We start from the raw sequence: 12,500 nt of genomic DNA, 5'->3' as shown, positions 1-12,500 counted from the left end.
GTGTGTCATCAGTTCACTGCTTCAGTCGGACCAGAGTTCTCTCTCCTGCAGTGTCTGGGTACGGCTGGTTGCTCTACTCTCAGTGTGATTAAAGCCTTGTTGGACATTTCCAGTCTCACATCACTGGGCTGTTTGGACCAGGCGAGCGGTCACTGTACCTGGAAGCTGACCCGAGCGACGCGGCCCTTGGCTCGGTCCTGCAGCACGAAGGAGAAGAGCTCGGCGAAGGACAGGAAGCTGCTGGCGGTCATGGGGCTGAGCGGGTCCAGGTGTCTCTGCTGCATGTCCAGAGCGTACTTCCACAGACGGATGCAGCGCTCGAAGTCGCCCGAGTCGGCGTACACGGCCCCGCGGTAGCGGATGTAGTAGGAGGTGTCGGGGTGCGAGGGCCCGAGGATGCGCTCTCGGATCAGCAGCGCCTGCATGCGCATCTCGTCCGGGTCAGTGACCAGCGCCTCCAGCTCCTCGGGCGTACACACCTCGCGGGCGCAGTCGTACGCGGGCACCGGGGGCCCCGGGGCCGGTTTAGCCAGGCTCTTCTCGCCCGTCTGCCGCAGCTCCATGGCTCTCCTCCAGTAGCGCATGCCGCCCAGCAGGTCACGCTTCTTGTCCACGAAGGTGGCCCCCAGCAGCTCCAGCGCGTCGATGCGGGGCTCTCGGGCGGAGCGCGGCTGGTGCAGCAGGTACTCCACGATGTTGGTGTGTCCGGTGACGCTGGCGGCGAGGAGCGGGGTCATGCCGTACCCGTCCCGCTCCATCCTCGCTCCACCCTTCAGCAGCAGCTTCAGGATCTCCAGGCTGCCGGACTCGGCGCAGTCGTGCAGAGCCGTGTTGCCCTTCACGCTCCGCCGGTTGACGTCGGCCCCGTGCTCCAGCAGGAACTGGGCGATCTCCTTGTGGCCCTTGTAGCAGGAGATCATCAGGCAGGTGTGACCGTGACGGTTGGCCACCTCCAGGTCCGCGTGATGCTCCACCAGGTAGCGCACGATCTCCAGGTGTCCGTCGAAGCAGGCGGCCCGCAGCGGGGTGGAGTTGGTGAGGGTGGTGCTGTTGACGGAGGCTCCGTGCTCCAGGAGCGTCTTCACCACCGGCAGGTGCCCCGCGGCGGAGGCGGCCCACAGCGGCGGAGCGCCTTCTATCGTCTCCCCGTCGAAGCTGACGGCGCCCCCGAGCTCCACGCCGGCCCTGCAGTGCTCCAGCAGGTACTCCACCACCTGCAGGTGTCCGTAGCGCGAGGCGATGAGCAGCGGCGTGCCTCCCTGCGTCTTCTCCTCCGCCAGCGCCTCCAGCTCCTGAGGACTTTTGTCGCTCAGCAACTTCTGGATGAGTTTCAGTTTTCCGTCTCTCGCCGCGTTAAACACCGCAGTGCTGATATCCATCGCGTCGCCGCGGGGCGTCTTCAAAGTGTCCGTTAAAGCGCGTCTGTGTTCGCGGGCGTCAGAAGCGCGCGTCGCTTCTTATTCAGTGAGGAGCGATCCCCGCTTTGCATTATACTGCCATTTTGAGGCTCTTGTCGAAATGGCGTCGATGTTGTTTGACAGCTCGGTTTACCACCGGTGCGCGGAACTCTGGGTAATGGAGTCCGCGCGTTCTGTCATCACACAGCGCGAGCCGCGCAAAGAACTACATTAACCGCCGGGCGTCGCAAGTGTCGGGCAAACTCGTCGCGCTAAGGTTTGTGGGAAATGTAGTATATAAACATAGAGACTGTTCGTGTGAGCAGGCGTTGCGGCGAATTCACGGAACTACATTGCCCGTCATGCACTGCGCGAAACTCGAGCAGCGCGACGTAAACACGGAATGTATGTCCAACTCGTCTGGCATGTGTGAAGTCACTGTAGCATGAACGTGTTTGTATGCGTATGAGACATATTTAAATGTTTTTCGAAATATGTCTGTTTCGAATTTACTAGTGTTTACACAAACAACTAAGTAAAGATTCTTGTTTAATTATTTTTGACATGTCAATATTAAATTTTAATATAAAAATATTAACCAGCAAAAGTTATTGCACACAAGTATAAAGTTAAGTGCCAAATTCATGTTAAAACCATGATTCGAAGATGTTTTCATTACCCTGCTTTATTAGACATTGAGTGCTTTAATGATTCAATGGAAATGCAAACACTTGTCTTGTTTTACAGCCATTAACTCACTACAACTTAATATTTACTTTAGTATGATCAATTTATTACAAAGAATACAGTGGTGCCTTCATCTATTATAAAATGTCACACACACAACTCTGTATATCTATCTTTGTGAGGACTTTCATTGACACAATACACTCTTGAGCTCCTGACCCTAAACAGGCTTTTAAAGTGCTCTTAGAAAGTGAGGACCAGCCGAAATATCCTGACTTAACAAGACTGTCCTCACACTGATGATCTAAAACACACAAAAATATGGCCCTCATGAGGATAGCTGTACAAGTGCACACACACACACACACACAAACACACACTCTCTCTCTCTCTCTCTCTCAATTTCAATTTCAATTTTCAATTTAGGTGAGCTTTATTGGCATGACAAAAACTGTACATTTGTATTGCCAAAGCAGTGGCAGCTGGGCTGCTTACAAATAGTGCACATATGTATTTACAGAAAGAAAAAGAATAATAGTAATAATAAAATATATAAAAAGTATTAACCATGTAGTGCAAAGTGAATTAGTGTATGTGAATGTATAAGTTAGAAATAAAATAAAATAGAATATGGTATTAGATTTACAGAGGCAAAATATACATCTAAGTAATACAACACAGTAATATGGCGTAACATAATCTACATGTGCTGGAAACATCAGGTCAGGGCAGGTTGAGTGTTTTCTCTAACATCATGACAGGCAGACACATACTGAGCAGCAAATACACAGCAGTTCTTGTGTTCTCCTAACAGATACGGCAGTTTCTCCTGGTTCGGAAGAGTTTTAAATGTCTGATGGATCTGCTGTATTTGATCATAGAACCCTGTCCGTATGTCCGTGTATTTGGAGCATTCTGTTAAGAAGTGCAGTTCTGTTTCCATCTGATTCAGATCACAGTGTGAACACAGTCTCTGCTCCGCTGGCAGCCATGTTTTTCTGTGTCTGCCCGTCTCTATCTTCAGCTTGTGTCCGCTGAGTCTGTATCTGGTCAGTGTGCTTCTCAGTTTCTGATCTGACACTGTGTACAGATACTCTGCCATACTGTACTCTCTCTTTAGAGCCAAATAGCATTGCATTTTACTCTGTTGTTCTGTTTGGGTTTGCCAGTGAGTGATGTAGTTCTGTTTGATTTGTGCAGTAATCTGATTGATTCTGATGTGATTCAGAGCATCAGTAGATGTTAGTGGAGCATCAGTACTGAAGCTCTGGATCAGCTGAGGGAGGGGACTGCTTTCTTTGCTCATCTCTTGGTATTGAAGGGCTTTATAATGATATGATTGGGGGTCACTGAGTTTCAGATGTTTCCAGAATTTAATTGCCCTTTTTTGTATCTTTACGATTAGAGGATATTTGCCTAATTCTGCCCTGCATGCGTTATTTGTTGTGTGCCGGTGCACGTGTAATATATTTTTACACAGTTCTGCATGCAGGGTCTCAATTGGATGTTTTTCCCATTTGGTGAAATCTTGATTTGGATTGGTCAGTGGACCCCACACCTCACTGCCATAGAGTGCAATGGGCTCAACTACTGATTCTAATATTTTTAGCCAAATTCTAATAGGGATTTCTATAGGACATTGCCGTTTTATGGCATAGAAGGCCCTGCGTGCTTTATCTCTCAGTTCATTCACAGCATGATTAAAGTTTCCTGTGGATGTGATTTTCAGACCCAGGTAGTTGTAGTGTGATGTGTGTGTTATCGGGTTAGTGCCTAGTGTAAATGTGTGTTGTGTTCCCTGGGATCTGGATCTTTTCTGGAAGATCATGATTTTGGTTTTCTTCAGGTTGACTGTCAGGGCCCAGGTCTGGCAGTATTGTTCTAGCAGGTCCAGGTTCTGCTGTAGACCTTGTTGAGTGGGAGACAGCAGAACCAGATCGTCTGCATACAGCAGGCATTTGATCTGTGAGTTGTGTAGTGTGAGGCCAGGGGCTGCGGATCGCTCCAGACTGCTTGCCAGTTCATTGATGTAAATGTTAAATAATGTTGGGCTTAAGCAGCAGCCCTGTCTCACACCACGCTCTTGGGAAAGATACCTCGTACGTTGGGTGCCGATTTTTACGCCACATTTACTTTCAGTGTACATTGATTTGATAAGGTCATAGGTTTTACCTCCTATGCCGCTTTCAATAAGTTTGTAAAACAGTCCTTGGTGCCAAATTGAGTCAAAAGCTTTTTTAAAGTCAATAAAGCATGCATATATTTTACCTTTTTCTTGGTTGACATGTTTTTCAATTAGAGTATGTAATGTATAGATGTGGTCAGATGTGCGGTAATTTGGTAAAAATCCAATTTGACTTCTACTCAGTACCTTGTGTGTGGTGATGAAGTCTAATAGTCGAGCGTTTATTATGCTACAGAATAACTTTCCCAGGTTGCTGCTCACACAGATGCCTCTGTAGTTGTTAGGATCAAATTTATCTCCGTTTTTAAAGATTGGTGTGATCAAGCCTTGATTCCAGATGTCAGGGAAGTGACCTACACTTAGAATCACATTGAATAGTTTTAGAATGGCCAATTGAAATTGACTGCTTGTGTGTTTTTGCTTGTGTGTTTTATCATTTCATTTAATATCCCATCAGGTCCAGATGCTTTTCTGAGTTGGAGGTTTTTGATTTTTTCTTTAAGTTCTTTATCAGTTATTGGGAAATCTAATGGGTTTTGGTTATCTTTGATTGCTAATTCTAGTTTTTCCAATTGGTTGATTGTTTGGTTTTGTTTACAGTTTTTGTCTGTTTGTACTTTATTAAACAGTGTTTGGAAATGACTTTCCCATATTTCTCCATTTTGGATTGCCAATTCTTCATGATCAGTTTTTTTCAGATTGTTCCAGTTATTCCAAAATTGGTTTGTGTTGACTGACTTCTCAATTATTGTGAGTTGGTTTTGGGTGTATTGTGCTTTTTTGGTTCTGAGTGTATGTTTGTATTGTTTTAGTGTTGCACAGTAAAGAAGGCGGATCTCTGTATTATTTGGATCTCTGTGTTTCTGATTTGAAAGTGTTCTCATTTGTTTGCGAATAGTTTGGCAGTCCTGATCAAACCAATTTTTGTCATTTTTGGGTATTAGATTTTTTCCAGATTTTGTTTTCAATTTGGATTGTTTTGCTGATTTTTCAAATATGTAATTTAAATCTTTGACCGCAAGATTGACACCTTCATTGGTGTGAGCATAGATGTTATTTAGAAAGTTATCTATCAGTGCTTGTATTTTTTGGCTGCTGAGTGCTTTCTGATATTCTTCAGCGCTGTTTTCGGCCCATCTGTATGGTTTTCTGATATTGTACAGTTTACTGGGCTTTGTGTTAATGTTATTTTCAGTCTTTTTGAGATACACAGTGATTTGACTGTGATCGGACAGAGGGGTTAGTTCTCTAACAGTGAATGATCTGAGAGATGAAGGATCTATATCTGTTATCATATAGTCAACTGTGCTATTCCCCGGAGGTGAGCAAAATGTGACTCTTCCTAAAGTGTCTCCTCGTAACCTACCGTTGATGATATACAGACCCAGGCTTCGACAGAGCTGCAGGAGGTCTTTCCCATTCTTATTCACTATATGATCATGGTTATTTCTGTGGATATGGGAGAATGTGTTATTAATAACAGTCAGTTTGTTGTTGATGTATTTGCTCCCTTGTGTGTCAGTGAAGTCCGGCTGTAGTCCTGTTCTTGCGTTCAGGTCTCCACAGATGAGCACATTTCCCTGGGCCTGGAAGTGGCTTGTCTCTTCCTCTAATATGGAGAACGTGTCTTCTCTGTAGTAGGGGGACTCTGATGGTGGGATGTATATGGCACACAGGTATATATCTTTTCTGGATGGGAGCAGTTCCTTGTGGATTTTAAGCCAGGTGTAGTATTTGCACTGCTTCACTGTGTTGATGTGTTTGTGGAGTTTTGATTTGTACCAGATTATTTGTCCTCCTGAGTCTCTTCCCTGTCGGACTGTGTTGAGTTTTTGTGATGGTAGGATGATTTCTCTGTAGTTGGGTGGGCAGTGGGTGACGGTGTCTGCCCTGCTCCATGTCTCCTGTAGAATTATAATATCCATATCTTTCTCTCTCTCTCTCTCTCTCACACACACACACTCACATGCACTCTTTCTTTCTCTCTCTCTCTCTTTCTCTCTCTCACACACACACACACACACTCACACGCACTCTTTCTTTCTCTCTCTCTCTCTTTCTCTCTCACACACACACACACACACACACACACACACACACACACACACTCTCGTGTTGCAGTGCCCTGTGCTGAGAGGCAGACTGGGTTTTGTTGTTGGTCTTTTGTTCAGTTTCACAACAAAATCACAAGTCTTCCACGCAGCAGGGCAGGGCGAGATGATCCGGGATCAGTTTTCAGCCCTGTGTCTCTGACGAGTGTTGATCTGAATCAGGTGCAGGATCAGGATTGAGAACCGCTTCTCCACAGCAGAATCTTTCATTTTCTTCCCAGTTCCTCATGCCTCTTTCCAGGTTTGTTTTCCACGGAAGCTGTAAAATGTAATTGTTACAAAATATAGACATATCTCACTATAATAACACATCTGTAATATTGCTGTGGCTAGGATGTTTAGGAGTTATTCATGGTATGTTGAAAACAATTTGTTACTGCTTTTACACTTTTAAATTTCCTTTTAATGACTGATGGTTGAAAGGTGAGTTAAATAATGTCACCTCATTGTACACAGTTTTTGAAAATGCTAATTATTGCCTTCATAGAGCAAACCTTTTGCTGACTGTTTGTTGAGTGTGATTTCACCAAGTACAACATGTTGATCCTGGAACAACATTCCAATCAACCAATCAGAACTGAGATATAACTTTTCGAGAAATATCAGTTTTAGGCTTAAAATCAGGGTTAGGTGCTTCTACACTCTTGTTAATCAGCCATCATTTCCCACTGATTTTAGGAATACATTACGGTTAGGTTTAGGGATTGGGTTAAGTTTATATTTTTGGACAATAATGTTGATTCAGGAACATGTCTTACTTGGCAAAATCACGGCTGTTTACAGTGTAAACGGAAATTACTACCATAATTTGAGCAGGAAGAATTAAGGAGAAAGAGAAATTAAGATGGGGATGTGCACAAAATAACGAGAGCAGTGGGTTAATTTAATCTTTTAATTTTAATTTCAGTACTGTTGTTACTGTTTGTAAATGTTAATCATCATAAAGCTTTGTCTGATTGTGTAGATGAGAAGAGGAGTGTCTGTAAGTAAATGACCAGAAAAACAACCCTGCAATCATCATTTCCCAGTGAATCCCTCAAAGAGCGAGCCCAGGGATGATTTCTTCCATGAATGTGTGATGATGAGTTTGTCACATGAACAGCATCATATCAGCCGCATCTGATGCTGCTTGTGTTTCAGAGCCGTTTCCACGCAACAGCGCTCAGAGAGAGAGAGATGGATAGAAGGGGTTTGTGGGGGATGGTCTCCTTCTCTGTCCAGCGCTCTTACACTGGCTCTCTCTGAATGATGGATATTACTGTATAAAGAGCTATCCCCATCACTCTGATCCCTGACTGTAAGCGGCCGTGTGAGTGTGAACTGCACTGTGCTTCTTCAGCTTGTTCATCAGCATCTGTGCGGTTCATTTCCAGGTTTTCCTGCTGCTTTCTAAGCTTCTCTGAATGCTCATGCTTCTTTATGTCTAACTGTATCTGTGATCCATAAACACTAAATCAATCAAACACACACAAAGACTGTAAAATAGACATTTTGTGGGAAAATGTAAGTGATGTTTGCAAAACTCACCAGCACAATACCAGTGTGTCATGACTGCCTGCTACACTGCAAAAAGTGTTTGTCTTTGTTTCTAGTAAAAATATCTAAACATTCTTAAATTCCCAGACAGCAAGCAGTTTTGGCCCAGATCCAACACTATGTTGCTGTCTGGGTCAAGATGTATCAAGACTTTATGTCCTGTTTTCTTAAAAAAACAACAACAAAAAAAACTTGCCAATGGGTTAAAAATATATATTGTTTAGCCTTCGAATTAAGATTATTTTTCTTACCCCATTGGCAGATATTTTTAATCATTTAAAGCAAAACAACTAACATAATTTTGTGAGCGAACTGACTCTGAATCACAGCCTCACAGCAGAGCAGAAGCACACTGACTGAATGGAGATCGCTGGAGAGCATCATGGACAGTGCTGGGCTTACTTAAAGAATGTAATATATTACTCATTTATACTACTTACATTACTTTTTCTTCACGCCCCACAGAAGCTGTAACTGTGTATCTTCCACATACAATTCTTCTAGAATGTTACCAACAACATATTTCTGCCTCATCATTTGACCAAAATCTGCACTGGATCACAGTCAGAAGTTATTACAAACTCTCAGTGACATCAAGTAGAAGTGCTGTATTAATCTTGTTAATTGTTATGTGTAGTGTGAAGCTAATTGTAATTTCTCTGTTACCCATATACTAAGTGATATGTATAATGGTTATATTTCATTATGTACTTTATCAAATCACATGTAAGTTTGTTAGAAACTGTTTAACTTTCCAAAACGATTTTTAATAATAGTAATATAATAATGTAGCTCATGTTGATCAGATGGATGTGGCTGGGATGTAATTCCAGAGTAAAGCCGCAACACAACACTGTCCAGATCATCTCTTTTCCTGACAAAATCAATATCTGCTGAATTTCCATATTCCAAGCTCGCCTTCTGCACTGGACATCACATGTACAGTATGTGCGAATCGTGAAGATTATTAAAATAAACTATCTGCTGGATTGATTTGCTTGTTAGATTTTAAATTCGCGGGGTTTAGGCATCAAAAGTAACTAAGCTGTTTTATGGTGGTAACTATAATATTATTACTGAAATCTTAATAGTTATTGGTTACACTAGTCTCTGCAAAAAGTAATATTTTTAAGTAACTTACTGCCCAACACTGATCGATTGAGTGTGAAAGTGAAAGTGAAGTGATATTCAGCCAAGTATGGTGACCCATACTCAGAATTTGTGCTCTGCATTTAACCCATCCGAAATGCACACAAACAGAGCAGTGAACACACACACACACACACACACTGTGAGCACACACCCGGAGCAGTGTTCATCATTTATGCTGCGGCGCCCGGGGAGCAGTTGGGGGTTAGATGCCTTGCTCAAGGGCACCTAAGTCGTGGTATTGAAGGTGGAAAGAGTTCATGCACTCCCCCCACCCACAATTCCGTCCGGCCCGAGACTAGAACTCACAACCCTTCGATTGGGAGTCCAACCCTCTAACCATTAGGCCACAACTTCCCCGTGTAGCCTTCAGTGACGTGTAGCCATCAGTGCAGGAAGAGGAAAGATGGAGTGAATCAAATACCATAGACAGTAAAAGAAATGGACACAGCGACCCCATTGGAACTCAACTGAGACAATTGAAGCCCATTTTTAGCGTATTTTAGCACTTCCGTTTCTGACGTGAAGCTTGACGACGTCAGCAACCTGTCTGACAGATGTAAATCTTCTAGTAGCTGTGCATGCAAACTGCCATCGTTAATCTTGCAGAGACGGCGAGCTTGAGCGGGGAGTTCTTTGGCGTGAGTCAAACGTGAGTCAAAATGGACAAACGGAGTCTTTAAACGCCTCAGATGTAAAGTTATTCGCTGTCAAAGTGACGCCAAAATGAATGGGAGTCAATGGGAATGCTAACGCAAGTGAAGTTCTGCTACAAGATGGCAGCACGCAGCCGACTTCAACTTCCGGTCGACATCCTTGCCACCTGTCAGATACACAGTCGCTCATTGTCAGGTGACGTTACACTCGTGGAACACGAAATGCATTATGGGTATAGCCGCCATTTGTAAGGTATCAATGCTAGCGTGTTCAATTGGGAGGATTGTGTTGGTCTTAAATGTGGTAAAATGGTACGTTCTTGTTGTGTGATAGGCTGCATATCTAGTCTCATGACAGAACGGGTCACGAAGCTCAGATGCTGAAATTAATGCAAGCGTCATGCGCTTCAGTCTATGTAGTAAACAAACCCGCCCGTCTCTGCCATTCATTCACCTAGAGACGCGCAGAACACAGATTCATATTTCAAACAACTTTTGCGGCTTAACATTTACAGATACTGGTCCATACGGAGATTTGATCTGATTAATTAATGCTAACTTTGACAAATTCAACGACTGTCCATATTAAAATGTAAGTTTCATTTTCATGACTGGATTTCGAGGTTGCGTCCTCGTTTTCTGCTTAGCGGAAATCATAGCGCTGAACCGGGTTTGAACGGGACCTCCGTAATACCGGTACTTAAAGAAACCTGGTACCGTCACATTTAAAAATTTTTAGTACCGACTTGGTACCGATGTACCGGGTCTTTTGACAACACTATACCATAAACAAGATAATTTACAATGTCTAAGTATGAGGATGAAGGTAGCAATGTGGAGTCAGCACTCCAACTTAATGCAGTCAGCTCATACGGATCTATGTTATGAATGGATGACAATTTCTCCATATAACTGTCCCTTCTTTATTGAATTTATCTCGGTATGGCCTTTTCTCAATCTTCTTTTGCTTCTCCAGGTTTGCGAGTTATATTTACTTATTATCTAGATAGTTATCTAAGTAGTTATATTAGTTATTTATTCTATTATTTACTTCTATTCTTGTAATCGTGGTTGTTTCAGTCAATAGCGATACCTCAAAAATGGCGCCGCGGTGACGTCACACACAACAAAATCACGTGTCTGACAAAGAGCGATTGTATACATATAAGAAACCATTTAAACCGATATAATGACGCTCACAAACGCCTCAACCGAACAACCAGAAGAACCGTCGTGCGCGGCTCTTATGATGATGATGATGATGATCTTACTCACCTTCGTCTTCGGATCAACAGGTGAAGCTGGCGGCTCAAGTCGCGCGCGCACGAGCATCAGCACCGGAGAGATGACGGAGTCTGGAGGAAGAATGAAATCGTGAGTGTTTATAAGAGAGAGAACAGAGCATCACCGTGACGAACCCCAGCAGCAGCCAATGAAAGCTCTTCATCTTCATCTTCATCCTCTCACACACAACGCATTACAAACATGTCATCATACATGATATTATCGAGCGATGACTCTAGTGACACGTACAGAAGTTTTATTTAGAATTGTCTATTTGATGGGTGACATTTTTTATTTTGTCACAAAATAGTAAATTCCTCTTCCTGTCATCCTGATTCAACTTACTGTGTGTTTCGGCCAAATCAATATTCACTCTGTTGAACTGTATTTTCTCTGAGGTATAGATGCTGTTATGTGTGAAACTGATTTGTTCTTTTGATTTGATCTCATGTGATTGTCCTGCTGTCTCTGAGTTCTGATGAATAAATACTATGAAAATCAGTCACTGAATCAGAATTATTTTCCTGCAGAGACATGACAACAACAATACAGCCAAACAGCAGAAAACAGTGCTATTGGGGGCTAACAGCAATTGGGAAGGGGGATGTGGGGTGCAAATAGACAAATTCATTATTAATCTCACATGAATTTATCCATTTAAAAAATATATTTACCATTTCTGTTTCTATATTAATAAGCAACAACTGTACATTGAGAACATCTTATAGGATATTATAGTGAGAGAGTTATGACAGACGCATTGATTATCAATAGACACATATTATTCATTCACTGACAGTAATTCATCATTCATGAATAATAATCTGACTGAATGGGCAGAAGTGAAAAATGAGAAGAACAACTTTATTAGCAATCATCGTATCTGTAGTAATTAAATCAGCAGGCCTGTATAGTTGAAGATGTTTGAGGAGACTCATATGAGCGCTGAGATGGAGATCAGAGGTTTTCACCAGTTTAATCTCAGTTACACACAGGATAGGATTGAGTCCTCAAACGTGCACCAGTTTCACCCGCTGGACCAGAAGAAATCCCCAAATCAGACGATCAGAGACTCCTGAACACCAGACTGGGAGAAAAACATAGAAGTTGCGTCCAGTTTAATGAGCTGCATGTGAATCAAATGTTTAATTATTCCAGTCACAGTTTGTTGAATTTCATCACATCATAATAAAACAACAGGAAACCTTGAAATTACTGTAAAAGAAAGACTCATAACGGATCGACATGGATGTTCAGAAGCTCAATGATCGGGTAACATTTCAACTCTAAATCATATACTTAATAAATTTGTTCATGACTGTGATCAGAATGAATTTCTAAACATTACAGGCATTAATTGCCATGAATATAATGTCACAGTAATGTGTTTTCTTGAACAGAACTGTGTCCTGCACATGTTTTTGGCAGGTTTGATGAGACTGAAGCTGTCTCTAATCACAGGAGCATTGTGGGAATCACAGATGATGCCGGACGC

General features: G+C 42.8%; 1 protein-coding gene across 1 annotated transcript in view; it reads right to left on the bottom strand.

The window, feature by feature from the left end:
• The window catches only part of LOC127951618 (protein fem-1 homolog A), a 5,927-nt gene extending 4,262 nt beyond the window's left edge, over nt 1-1,665 (bottom strand). Inside the window, exon 1 of the mRNA XM_052549606.1 lies at nt 159-1,665. Coding sequence (XP_052405566.1) covers nt 159-1,379 — 1,221 coding nt within the window. The 5' untranslated portion in view covers nt 1,380-1,665. The remainder of the gene's footprint in view (nt 1-158) is intronic.
• Between the last annotated feature and the right edge of the window lie 10,835 nt (nt 1,666-12,500).

Source organism: Carassius gibelio, chromosome B2 (assembly GCF_023724105.1).
Source record: "Carassius gibelio isolate Cgi1373 ecotype wild population from Czech Republic chromosome B2, carGib1.2-hapl.c, whole genome shotgun sequence".
Classification (NCBI taxonomy): Eukaryota; Metazoa; Chordata; class Actinopteri; order Cypriniformes; family Cyprinidae; genus Carassius; species Carassius gibelio.
Note: the sequence above shows the minus strand (reverse complement) of the source record. Positions and strands in the feature narration are given on the sequence as shown.